This window comes from Girardinichthys multiradiatus, chromosome 23 (assembly GCF_021462225.1).
Source record: "Girardinichthys multiradiatus isolate DD_20200921_A chromosome 23, DD_fGirMul_XY1, whole genome shotgun sequence".
Classification (NCBI taxonomy): Eukaryota; Metazoa; Chordata; class Actinopteri; order Cyprinodontiformes; family Goodeidae; genus Girardinichthys; species Girardinichthys multiradiatus.
The window spans coordinates 11,843,503-11,857,602 of NC_061815.1; the positions used below are offsets into that span (position 1 = coordinate 11,843,503).

The 14,100-nt window shown below is 41.1% G+C and overlaps 1 protein-coding gene across 1 annotated transcript in view; it reads left to right on the forward strand.

Annotated features, from left to right (window-relative positions):
* The window catches only part of si:ch211-159i8.4 (matrix-remodeling-associated protein 5), a 43,391-nt gene extending 37,395 nt beyond the window's left edge, over nucleotides 1–5,996 (forward strand). Inside the window, exons 13-17 of the mRNA XM_047353544.1 lie at nucleotides 195–461; nucleotides 582–708; nucleotides 2,724–2,804; nucleotides 3,048–4,194; nucleotides 4,810–5,996. Coding sequence (XP_047209500.1) covers nucleotides 195–461; nucleotides 582–708; nucleotides 2,724–2,804; nucleotides 3,048–4,194; nucleotides 4,810–5,363 — 2,176 coding nt within the window. The 3' untranslated portion in view covers nucleotides 5,364–5,996. The remainder of the gene's footprint in view (nucleotides 1–194; nucleotides 462–581; nucleotides 709–2,723; nucleotides 2,805–3,047; nucleotides 4,195–4,809) is intronic.
* Nucleotides 5,997–14,100: the final 8,104 nt, after the last annotated feature.

Consider the following 14,100-nt stretch of genomic DNA (forward strand, 5'->3'; position numbering starts at 1 on the left):
CAAGATTATCTTAGAATTATGTCAGTGCCACAAATAAAGCACTTACTTAACATTGCACAGTTACATTCAAGTAAATTGGAGCCTCTTTGATAAAGGTACCAAGCTTGTAAACCTCTTCATGTTTTATAACAAAATGCAGTCATGGTGTTGGTAGAAATTTGATAAAGTCACCATACTGCCATCTTCCTGCACAGGTACGAGTGTTTGGCCACAAACGCAGTGGGTATCGCCAAGCGAACAGTCCTGCTGGAGGTGAGAGAAGATTCCTCCTCTGTATTTCGTCAAGGCCCTCCTCGTCTTCCTATTCCACCAACCCAGAGCCATGGTTCTCCATCCCGTCAACATGTTGTGTCAGCTTTGTATGGTTCTGCTGTCTACCTCCATTGTCCAGAGTCCACTGATTCCTCAAGAGGGACTTTCTGGCTGCTGCCCTCCAAGATCATCCTGGAGCATCAGTACAGGCAATTGAAATACCCTTTGACTTTGTGAACAACCACAACATTAATAAAATAATTCATACGCGAAAAGGTTTATGCAGCCATTCAACTGCATTATTGTAAGCCATATTTTTTTGCCTTCAGCCCAGAGAGACCAATTAAAGTTTTTCGCAATGGGACCCTGAGGATACTTCAGCTAACAGAGCTGGATGGTGGAAACTATCAGTGCATCTTTCAGCGGCCAAATGGGGAAGTAATGGAGCTCTTCCAGGTATGAACAGAAAACATAATAGCTTGAGGTTCAGCTTGTATCTTTCCACTGGGTCTCTTTTTCTATCATTTGTCTCAATTAACTTTTTTCCATAAGCAATCTTTATCTGGATGAAGAATGCCAACTAAATTGTACATTTCCTTCAAAAGTTAATAAAATAAAATTGAAACATACTTTATTACCACAAAGTGGGGAAATTCAGGTACATCAGCAGCAAAGTGAAAGGCAAATGAAAGCATGCAAATACACACAAAAGTAAAATAAGATTATTTATAGAAAGCAAAAAAAGGAATAACAGTATAGTAAAGGAAGCATTTACAACCAAAGAGAAATACTGTACAGTTATTTAAAAAAGCACTCTCAGATTAAAAGAAATGTGTCACTGAATAGGGTGATTTTACAAATGTACAAAATGTGCATGTATGCTTGACCATAATAAACAACAGACTATTTACAATAAATGGAAAACCTGTGAAAATTGTTGATGTTTGTGGTGGTAATAAAGTCTAACAGCTGCTGGAAGGAAGGATCTGAGATAACACTCCTTTGTGCACCTAGGATGCAACAGTCTATCAAAACGGGAGCTCTCTAGTTCTGCAACAGCTTCATGCAGCGGGCGGTAAACATTGTCCAACGGTGATGTTTATTTTTGTCAGAGTGCTTCTGTCTTCAACCACCTACACTGGGTTTAGGGGGCATCCAAGGACACTGCTAGCTTTCCTAATGAGCTTATCTAACAGCTTCCTCACAGCTGTAGATAAGCTGCTGCTCCATCATACTACATAGAAGATGGCTAATGCCACCTCAGTGAAAAAAGGTTTTCAGGAGCAACCCCTTCACTCAAGAAGACTGCAGTTTCCTTAGCGGGTAAACTCTGCTCTGACCCTTCCTGTAAAGAGCATCAATGTTGTGACTCCGGACCAGTTTTTAGTTTTGGTAAACACCCAGGTATTTATAAGAGTCCACTATCTCAATGTTTGTTCTTTGTTGTTTTCCAGTGTCAGTGTGGTTGTTTTGCTCCTGTGGAAATCCACCACTAGCTCCTTGGGTTTTCCTGCGTTGATCAGGAAAATTCTGGGACAGTGACACCAGTCTACAAAGTCCTTTGTCCACTGATGTCCTCACCTGTGGTGAGGCCGACTATGGCAAAGTCACCTGAGAACTTATGAGGATTACAAGCCAGGGTAATTAACTGAGAAGTCTACACTTTTTTTCCCACCAAAAGAACTCTTGTTCCTGAAACAGTTTGGTATGCGTGCCTTCAAACTTTGGTGTTTGGTTGACCGCTGATGCCCCTTTCCACCTGCCTTGTGAACCAAGCATCAACAGTGGGCGTTACACAGCGTGGCTGGCAGGGGTGGGGGAGGTTTTTGGTTTTTTTTGGGGGAGGGGGGGGGGGGGGTAGTTGTTGAACTGCGTGCAGTGTTCTTGTGAAGGCAAAATGAGAGCATTACTTAAACTACAGTTAATACGGAAAAGGAGATGGCAACTCCGTGCACGAACAATGTATGTACAATGTTTTCATTTGCACATGTTCAGCATTCCTGAGTGTAACAGAATGTTTTGTGTGTTTTTACAAACATAAATAATGTTTAGAAGGTGCGTTCTCCGTCTTCACCGCCATACTTGCTGCTTCTATTATATGCGGCTTCGACCTGCCCACGGGTGACGTTTCAGTTTGCGCAGAAGAACCAAGTATTCTGCCGTGCCCGCGTTGAACCACAGTTCACACTTTGGAACCTCTTTTGGTGGAAACCGGTTCAAAATCATTTTCGGAAACTGGAAAGGGCTTACCGGATTGGGGGAAATGGGGTAAGTGTAGAAGGTAATCAGGTATGGTGCCAGCCAAGTTCCCTGTAGGGCACCCATCCTGTAGACCAATCTGTCAGAGACACAGCCCCTGTCCTCAAGTACTGTGCGCACACCTACTAAATCTTGTGGTTAGAAAATGACAAGTAAAAGTTTGCTTTAATTGGTTTTTGTCTAAAACATTCAATGCATATTTACCTTAACAGGTAGACGTTTTGATGACTCCCCCTCGAATAGAACATGTAAAGTCTGCACAGACCAGAGTGACCTTTGGAGACAATTTCCAGGTAACTGCTCAAAGGTTGAATATTTTCAATCAGTTGTCAGTGGCATAATTTCAATTGTGCCTCTATAATTTTCTTTATAAACTTAACAACAGATAATCCATGAGACATTGGTTGAGCGCAGGTTGTTGAGTCATTCTCAAAATCATACACCTGGCTTGCGGTTTCTTTTCAACAAGTAAATGAGTTTACCTTATCACAACATCAGAATCACTATTTGTTCTTCTTTTACTTTCATTAATCAAGGTGGACTGTGTTGCAACTGGCCTACCTAACCCAGAGGTTTCGTGGAGTCTTCCAGATGGAACTTTAGTTAACAATGCCCTTCAATCTGATGACAGTGGCCTTCGCAATCGACGTTATGTGATGTACGGGAATGGAACTTTACTTCTTCAGCAGATGGGCAAAAAAGATGAAGGCAACTACACTTGCCATGCTACGAACAAACTGGGCAAAGATGAAAGAAAACTCATTGTCAAAGTGGGACCAAATGGTCCACACATTGGATTAAAATCGCAATCACTTGTGAAAGTGAAACTGGGAGAATCAGCTAAACTTAGCTGTCAGGCAACAGGTGATCCTAAACCAAGAATCACATGGATCTCACCACAAACGGATGTAATACCACTATTGTCAGACAAATACAGAGTTACAGATGATGGAACATTAATTTTGAATAAAGTAACACTGGCCGATGAAGGAAAGTATGTCTGTGTGGCACAGAGTTCTGCTGGTGATGATATTAGAAACATGATAGTTGAAGCTGAACTCCAGGAACCTTTCATCAACAGTAAGAGAGGGAAGACTACTACAAAGTTGTTGGCTGTTTCCTACCAAACAGCACTTCTGGATTGCAGAGTGGAGGGAAAACCTGAGCCAAAGGTCTGGTGGCTTACTCCCTATGGCCATTTACTAACAACACCCTACCTTGGAGGTCGTTTCCAAGTCCACCAAAATGGAAGCCTAGAACTGAGAGGGGTAAGGAAGACGGATGCAGGCAGGTACAAGTGTTTTGCTCAGAATCACCTAGGTGAAGCCTCCCTTTCAGTTGAATTAGAAGTGGTGCCACTAGCTGAGAAACCCAGCTTTGCTAGTCCTAATATTGAGATCTTACCAATTAAGCAAGATGGTGGTGAACTGATTCTGGAGTGCCCTGCTCGTGGCACTCCAATCCCAGAGATTTCTTGGGTGCTACCTAATGGGACAATGTTATCATCTGGAAGGAGACTTCAGCGCTTTACCCACCATTTTGGAAATGGCACTCTACGGATCACTCAGCCAATGCCAACTGATAAAGGAATTTACAGATGCCTTGCGAGAAATGTTGCAGGACAAGCGGAGAAACGTTATTCCCTGGAGGCTGGCTGGAAACCTATGATCAGAGGAACCACAGGTATGCCGTTGCTTCTCTATACATTACAAATAAAATAATTGGTAATCACTATAACGGTCCCAATTTGCTATGATGTCCAAAAGAAAGACACATTAGCCCCAAAATATAAGTAGTACACTTAAGATAAGGCAAAAAGTGTTTGGCTTGTCTGATATTCCAGTAGGTTAATTGCATCCACTGAGATGTTTATCTCACTGTAGAGCACAGGTCTTCACGTTTTGCACCTTTTAGATGGATCCCCGTTTCAACACATCTGAATAAAATGAGTGGCTCCTTACCAGGCTTCTGCTTTGATGACATTGAGCAGGCAAATTAGCCATTTCATTCAATTGTGTTGGAGCAGGGATGTTTCAAAAAGTTGCAGGACAGTGGCTCTCGAGGACTGGAGCTGGAAACCCCTCCATTAGAGTGTGCTTTGTATCAGCTCCAGATATCAGTTAAAGAAGGATTAATACCACTTAAGGTTTTAGAGTCATAACAGTACTAGAAAATGATGCTCAAAATTAGTTATACCAGGGTTAAGGCAACTAGGACAAACGTAGTTCCCTTAACCTAGTTTTGTGTGTTGTCTTTGTCAAATTTTAATCAATTTCTCATACAATTTTATTTAATCAGGTGGAATGAAGATCACTTATGGCCTCAGTCTGAACCTACCTTGCACTGTTGATAGCTGGCCACAGGCACTGATTACATGGACCCTACCCAATGGTGTGGTTTTGGACAAACCTCAGACCATTGGCCGAATGTCTTTCCTCACCAATGGAACCCTACATGTCAGGCAAATTGCCCCTTTTGATAAGGGAACATATATCTGCAGAGCCTCAAACTCTTTTGGGTCATCAACACTATCTTACCCCGTCATTGTGATGGTTTTCCCTCCCCGGATCACAAGCACAATGGCCTCCATCACAAGAGTCATTCGAGGAACCCCAGTGATGCTACGGTGTGCTGCGACAGGTATTCCAAAGCCAGATATTTCATGGACATTACCTGGGCGCACCACACTCTTACCTCACAACTGGTATACAGTACAGGGAGGAATTCATATGACAGACGGGGGTAGTCTGGTCATACAAAATCCTGTGCTGACAAACTCTGGAATTTACAAATGCAATGCTAAAAATGCTCTTGGAACAGATTTTAAATCAACATACCTGCAAGTCATTTGAGGGAGAAAGATAATCTCATAGCATACTATGACTGTGTGAGACTGACTAACCATGATAAAGATGCTCTGCTGGCAGATGTAAAACAGCTTGACATGTAGCTTAAAGCCTGAGATACCATCAGTAACATTTTATTGTAACTGCAGTATTTGTTTTATATTTCAAGTATTGTTCAGCTCTACAGATTTACACTGAAATATACATTCATGAAGAATCCTTTTCCATAGGAAGCTTTGACTTCTTGGCCTTTCACCCTTATAGACATTTTACACTTCCATGGTATTGTTGTTGATTTTCTGCAATTTAATATCTAAGGAGGTTAATATAGATTGGTGTAATCTGGTGCTTATTTCTAGAAAATTCTACCTCTGTTGTGGCAGAAATGTAATTTACAGTATTTTCAGCTGTTTCTATATTCATGTCCCAAAATCTTTAGGGGAATTTTTCATACAAGATAAAATTGCTCTCAAACCCTGCTCTACATTCTACATCACAAAATGCACTGTAAGTATAATTATCACATATATTCTCTCAGAATGCTGGCATCATAGGAACATTGAGACATCTTTATTGAGGACAAGAAGATGTTTGCATAATTTATGAGTTAAAAAAATAAACAAGTGTGTGATATTTTTATCAATTGCCCCAGTTTTCACTTTTGGATGTTAGCAAGGCTTTATGAAATATTATGTTTTTCATTCAGAAAATTCAATTCCTTCTTTACCACAAACACGTTCCAACTAGCAGTTGTCATGTGATGTGGAACACAATGCCTTATTCTCTTTCACGCATAGAGGTATTAAGGACTTATTAGACAAAAACACTAAACTAAGCAGCTAAGCGACTTCAGGTTCCAATATTATACCGAGCAATGATGTGTAATTGTGGAAAAATGTGTCAGCTGTTAAATACTTTGAATTATACTTATAGACCAGCATAGACTACCTACATAACAAAACCTTCACATATTGTTAACAGGAGTAACTGGTGAAAAGACATTATCTTTTTCCTTTGGCTGCTCCCTTTAGGGATTGACACAGTGGATCCTCTGCCAACATCTAACTCATCTTAATATTCTTCTCTGTTACACTAACTGTCTTCATATGCCCCTTCATCACAATCATGGACCTTCACTGTGGTATTCCTCATCGTTTGTCCAACATATCTACCATTTGCATATGGCCAAATCTTTACCATCTTGCTTCTCTAACTTTGTCTCCAAACGACTAACCCTCAACTCTCCCTCAGATACACTAATTTCTAATCAAGTCCATTTAGGTTAGTCCTAATGTAAATCTTTATATCTTAACCTCTGCCCTCTATAGCCCCTTCTCTTTTCTTTTTCTTTCTCCAAACCATTCATCATAGTAGGTCTCACTTCCACCTTGCAAACTTTCCCTTTAACTTTTAAAGTCATCCTTCTGTCACAGATTCTCCCTGACACTCATCTCCATCACGTCACCCTTCCTGCATACTGCTCTTCCACTCCTTGATTACCTGCTTGTTTCTTTGGATGAATGATCCCAAGGTAGTTAAACATGCCAACAATCAATACCTCTTCTCATTGCAGCTTCATTGTTCTGCCTGTTCACATAGGTGGTACCTCCACCGTAACAATTTTTTTTCTACCTGCTTCATACTGTTACTACAAATCACAACGTCATCTGATTATCTGCTTGTTTTATTAAGCAAATTTGGGCCTCTGATTGACACTGGGAGTACCCTTGCATGGTGCCTGCCTTGTTGTTAGGTCACAGGTACTCTATGAGAAATGCAAAAATGTCATACACATACAGCAAATTATGTAACATAAATGTTTTAAAAAGAACTGAACTTTGACTCATACCTAGAGCTAAGAGTTATGTAAACCTGGATTGGACTGTTTCAGCAGCTGCTGAAGAGTAGCTTATGTAATTATGTATTGCACATTCAAACCATTTGAGACTTTGACACATGCATTAGTATAAAAGAACTGCTTTATTTTCATTTTAAAAACAGCCACATACATCTGATGTGCTTTACACTGCTGGCTGTAATGGTATACCGAATGACACATACTTAGGACCCGGGGCTACCCCCAGTGCCTGATCATATTTCCCCCTCTGCTAGGAAACTACAGTTATCAAGGTTTAAGATGAATACTGAAGAACGTAGCCCTTATTCAAGGGTGGGGGGGTCACATGCCCAAACATCCATGCAGAATCATGAAATCAGTTAATTAGAGCCTGTCTGACAACATGAAGCAGGCTAAAATATGTCAAATATCAATCACTAAAGAAATGTAAAGATGAAAGCGTAATTGCTGTTCTGTATGAATGAGACAAATAAATCTCAGCAGCAGTCATTTGAAAAGAAGATGTTACTTCCTCTTTTTGGTTCCCCAGATAGTTTGGTTCAATTTCCACTGTAAGCAAACTGCACCCAGGTTCACTGAGACCCATGCCTGCAGGCAGTCCAGAGTTGCCTGCCCAAATGAAGTGGACTATCTGAAGACATAACTTCTCCTCTGTCTGAAGCAGAATAAACAGCCCCATTGTTTGCAAATTAGAAAATTTAAAATTAATTTTCAAAATTCATTTAAAAATGTGTTGTAAGTGGGACAAAAATAGTCCGTAAAGGTGCACATGCTTTTTCACATCACTGTACATGCTGATGGAACAGAAAATTAGTGATGAGAGATTTACAATAAGATTTGTGAAAATATTACATCATCTGTGAAAATAGAACATCAGGGAGTTGTTTGACGATATATCTACATAATATGCAAATGATTTCTGTATTTCACTGCTGGTTTGTGTTCTTCAGGACGTGAATGTCCCACTGAGCATCTTTCCAAGACAAATAGGCCTTTTACAGAGGATAAAGGGGGGCTTTGTCAGATGGAAGCCTTGGGATTGTTTAACGCTGCCAGTGTGTGTTTGCTGTGTGTCTGTATGAGAACGAGATTATGTGGGTGTCTCAGATAGCGTGCACTTCTTCGAGGAAGAGATCGAGTGGCACGCCTGTGGCTGTGTTTGTGAAAAGAAGAAACACTGTGCAAAATCAGGACAAGTGTTTTGTCATTCTGTCCATATTTCAGTCTGATATCGACAGACAGAGAGTGTGTGTCTATGTTTCAACAAAGGTGGGTGTGTGTGTCGTAGGGGATGCTACTGCTGGGCTGAGTTAAAATGAAAGCAGAGCATCTCAAACACTCTGCAGCTGCTTGTGAAGCACCATTTAAAAAGGTAAGTCAGACTTTTCCTTCTTTGTTTTTAGCTAACCCCAAGAACAGTCTGGTTGCTTGTGAAATTGCTCAAAATGTCTTTGAATAAAGAATGAACCTCATAGGTTTATTAATCAGTTTGATTCTAAATACATTTTACTCCAACAGTAAAAACAGAATTCAATTCAATTCAATTCAATTCAATTCAAAAATACTTTATTAATCCCAAAGGGAAATTAAATGTTGTTATAGCTCATATTATGAAGGTTTCTTCAAAGAGCCGTTGTAGATGCTGATGGCTGTGGGCCGGAAGGATCTCCTGTAGCGCTCTGTCTTACAGCAGATCTGAAGAAGCCTCTGACTGAAGACACTCTGTTGTTGTAGGACAGTCTCATGAAGAGGATGCTCAGGGTTTTCCATAATGTTCTTCATTTTATGAAGAATCCGTCTTTCCACAATTATCTCCAGAGGTTCCAGAGGAGTCCCCAGAACAGAGCCAGCCTTTTTTATCAGCTTGTTGAGCTTTTTTAAGTCCCTGGTTCTGATGCTGCTTCCCCAGGAGATGATGGTAGAAGAGATCACACTTTCCACAACAGACTTATAGAAGATATGCAGCATCTTGCTGCAAACACCAAATGACCTAAGCTTCCTCAAGAAGTACAGTCTGCTCTGTCCCTTCTTGTAGATGGCTTCACAGTTGCATCTCCACTCTAGTCTGTTGTCCAGGTGAACACCGAGGTATTTATACTCCTCCACCACCTCCACTTCTTCTCCCATGATAGAAATAGTGTTTGACTTATTCCTGTTTCTCTTAAAATCTACAATCATCTCCTTTGTTTTAGTCACGTTCAACATGAGATGATTGTTTCCACACCATGCCACAAAGCGGTCCACCACCATCCTGTACTCAGCTTCTTGTCCATCTCTGATCCACCCCACGACTGCAGAATCATCCGAGTATTTCTGCAGATGACAGGAGTCTGTCTTGTACTGGAAGTCTGAGGTGTACAGAGTGAAAAGGAATGGTGAGAGTACAGTCCCCTGTGGTGCTCCTGTGCTGCTGACTACCTGGTTAGACACACAACCCTTCAGTCTCACAAACTGTGGTCTGTTTGTCAGGTAGTCTTTAATCCAGGAGATTGTTGAGGCCTCCACCTGAGTCTTCTGGAGTTTCTGACAAAGCAAATCAGGTTGGATTGTATTAAATGCACTGGAGAAATCAAAGAACATGATCCTCACAGTGCTGCTGGCTTTGTCCAGATGACAGTGGGTTTGTTGAAGCAGGTGTATGATGGCATCTTCAACTCCAACTCCACAGCAATAAGCAAACTGAAGGGGGTCCTGATGGTTTACTGTTTGCTTACTCAGGTGGGCCAACAGGAGTCTCTCTAGGACCTTCATGATGTGAGATGTCAGGGCAACAGGTCTATAGTCATTGAGGACTGATGGGTGAGTTTTCTTTGGTACCGGAACAAGACAGGAGGTCTTCCACAACACCGGAACCTTCTTCTGGGCCAGGCTAAGGTTGAAGAGGTTCTGCAGAATCCCACAGAGCTGCTCTGCACAGGCCTTCAGGACTCTAGGGCTGACATGATCTGGACCTGCAGCCTTATTCCTATTCAGTCTCTCCAGTTGTTTCTTCACCTGACTTCTTGAGAAACACAGGTGGAAGGGGGAAGCAAAGGAAGCATCAGCATCTTCTGATATGGTTGATGGCAAACATGTAGAAGGGTCTAGGGCTGAGGTGGAAGATAAAAAATGTGAGGTGTTACTGGACAGCTGTGGGTTCTGTGGGCCAAAGGAGGGTGGGATGTCTGTTTGGCTGTGAGCAGGAGAGGAGGATGCTGAGCTTCCTTCTGAACTGAACCTATTGAAGAATAGGTTCAGTTCATTGGCTCTGTCCAGACGTCCATCGGTCTGATTATCCTTCGGCTTGAAGCCTGTGATCTTCTTCATCCCTGTCCACACATCTCTGATATTGTTTTGCTGGAGCTTGCTCTCCAGCTTCTTCTTGTACACCTCCTTGCTGTCTCTTATCTTGACTTTAAGTTGCTTCTGTAAACTCCTCAATAATTCTCTGTCTCCCTCTCTGAAGGCTCTTTTTTTCTTGTTAAGCAGGTCCTTCAGGTCACTGGTGATCCAAGGTTTGTTATTGGGGAAGCATCTCACGGTTCTGGTGGGGATGATGTTATCCACACAGAAGTTTATATAGTCGGTTACACACTCAGTCATGGCATTGATGTCCTCTCCATGTGGCTGGCACAGTGCGTCCCAGTCTGTAGCCTCAAAGCAACCTTGCAGAGCTTCTTCAGCTTCCTGTGACCATTTTCTCACAGTCCTCTTTATTACAGGTTGCCTCTGAACAAGGGGCTTATATTTCGAGCAGAGAAAAACAAGATTGTGATCTGATTTGCCTAGCGGAGGTCTTGCTGTAGAGATGTATGAGTCCTTGACATTTGCATAAAACAAATCCAATGTTTTGTTTTCTCTGGTAGAGCAGCTGACAAACTGTTGAAACGTTGGAAGTGTAGCAGAGAGTGAAGCATGGTTAAAATCACCAGAAATTGCCACAAAAGCATTGGGGTTTTGTGTCTGTAGCTTAGCAACAACTGAGCTGATGACATCACATGCAGTGTCGGCAACAGCGGAAGGTGGAACGTAAACTGTTGCCAAAATAACACTGGTGAACTCTCTGGGTAAATAATATGGACGAAAACTTACTGCCAACAGTTCAATATCTGGACTGCAGAGTTGACACTTCACAGTAACATGTCCTGGATTACACCATCTGTTGTTCACAAGTACTGCCAGTCCACCTCCTTTACATTTGCCGCTCCTCTTTAAGTCTCTGTCTGCTCGTATGGTTAAAAAGCCCGGCAGAGAGACGCTGGAGTCGGGGATATGATCCTGCAGCCATGTCTCAGTAAAACACATGATACTGCATGCCCGGTACTCTGGCTGGGTCCTTTGTAGGGCTTGGAGTTCATCCAACTTGTTTCCCAACGATCTCACATTGCCCATCATAATCGACGGAAGAGATGGTTTGAACTTCCTCCTTCTCTCTCTTCTCTTAGCTCCTGCTCTGCATCCACGGCGTCTCCTTTTCAACTCATCAGGGATTTGGGGTTGTAGTTGAAGTATTATTTGAGCTTTTGAGATATTAATCAGCTGCTCCCGGTTGTAAGAAACAACCCCGTTGCCATGGCAATGCATCATAACAAATGTCCAAAAATAGAAAGTCTCAAGAAAAATCCTCCAAGCTGCACAGCATCCAACACCGGAGTGGACAGTAGTCCAAAAAAAATCAACTGTATCCACCACAAGAGGAATAGTTCCCAAAAAAGAATAAATCAGAATCAAAAGTAACAGAGCTACTTCAACCTGCTGCCACCTTGAGCGGCGCAATTCTAGAATAAGTGATGTCCCTATCAGGAGTTTTGTGCCCCCAATACCAGTCTAAGTTATTTAGGCACAGGGATTTGCCAGTACAGATGCCTCAGTATAATCAGTGATACATTTCAGTAAAATAAGCCAGCCATGGAGCCTTGATTTGTCACGCCAGAGAACAGGTCTTCTCTAGAAGGCTTTTATGCAGCTCCGTATCCATGGAAACCCATTCCATGAAGCTTTCTACAAACTGTTCTAGAGTTAATCTGAGAGTCACATGACATTTGGAGCCCCAGCATCCACAGACCCTGCTCTTTGATATATGTGGCCTAACACTTTGTGACTGAGTTGCAGTTGTTCCCAATTTTTTACAATTTATTATAAAATCACTAACAGTTGACGGTGTAATATTTAGTCAAAAAGACATTTCACAACTGGACTTATTGCACAGGGGACATTTTGTTGTGGTGCCACATTAGATTTAACCAAGCTCCTGTTGTTCCAGTTAATCGAGAGCAGAGAAAACTTACCAAAACATATTTTCTCCTGGTTCATAGACTAAGTGCTTTCCTTTAAACATCATAAATTTTAACTTCTGGCATTTCAGCTCCCCTTTTACACCTCTACCAGGATGCTGGGGATATCCGTCCTGTAGACGTCTAAACCATGTTATCTGAGCAAAGTATGCTGACAAGGTGACCTGACACAGATGAACAGAAAGGCAGAGCAGCCTGCCTTTCAGCACCAATGTCATTCAGATAAAAAACAACTATATTGTTTGCAAAAAGTCAGATTTATCAGGTCAGGAAAATAATGTGCATGACCTATAATACAGCTTTGCAGGCTGTGAACACTGACTTGTGTCTTTTTAGCTGCTACACAAACTTTCCACACTCAGCCACATGACTTACAAGGGGTATGACAGTGTAAAATCACAGACTCTAAAGCAACAACAGGTACTGGGACTTTCATCAGCAACTCTGATTACCTTTGATTTTAAAAAGCCTTGATTGGGACAAGGAGCTGGCGTGTGGGATCAGACCAGGAAATCCTTTTTAAAACAATGGCACAGTGACATTAAGCAGAAGGGCCCAAGAAGGAAGACTCCTCTACTTATTAGCAATGATTAAATGTTAACTGTAACTTCAAGAAAAATAGACAATGTAAAATGTCTACTTTATAGAATGAACCATTGCTTGTTCACCTGCTAATATCCTAGCACACCCTTTCAGTTACTAGATCTATTGACCCTGGGGGGATGTAGTCCATTTTATTTTATTCCTACTCAGCACAAAACCCCTTAGCTCTCATAACCTAGTTACAACAAAGTTAATATTAAAATATTAATATGAAAATATGATCATAGTATTGATTTAATGTGGCTTCTTCATATTATGTTAATGAGTACTGGATTCTGGGAACGCTACAATCCTCAGCATCCTGACCGTGTTATTTCATGGAATGTGACAAGTTTAACTAGCTGATCAGATCATGTAACTAGACGGTGTGGGAAACTTCTGAGTTATAGCTGCAGCGATATTATAGTTTTAAAAATAATTTGATTTATGTTTCTGTGTGGAATTCAGCAGGTGATTAACTTAGAAAGTCTGATCCAGAGCAAATAAATAAAATAATATGGAGTTTAATAGAGAAGATCAGTAAAATCCCACTGAATTTCTATCTTTCTTAAAGTCAAACCATGAACTGTTTAGAGCTACAGGACATTGAGGTTTTACACAGGAATGTCATAAAAACTATTTTGTGGTGCAACCTTAAATGGAGCACTATTTTGTGTTTTACAATCTAATATGGTTATATATGATTTAATGTATTCTTTCAACTTCAACTTCACAATTACAGCATATTAAATATTTATAATAAAGGGATTCGACAGTACTTTAAATTCCAGTTAAAGTACTGTTCTGGTGAGACCTAAACTCATCTTGGACATGAATGTCTGTTCTTTTACTATGGTTAAAGTATTAACCTCTTAACCGCACGAGGTTAAACTTCTACATACAGGGCTAAATATATCCATACATCACCACTAATATTTGATTACATACGATTTCACCTCACCCACATGGTTTTTGTTGTCATCAGCAAGCTTTTGGCATAGTTATTGTTGATTGCTTGACCACTGTTATT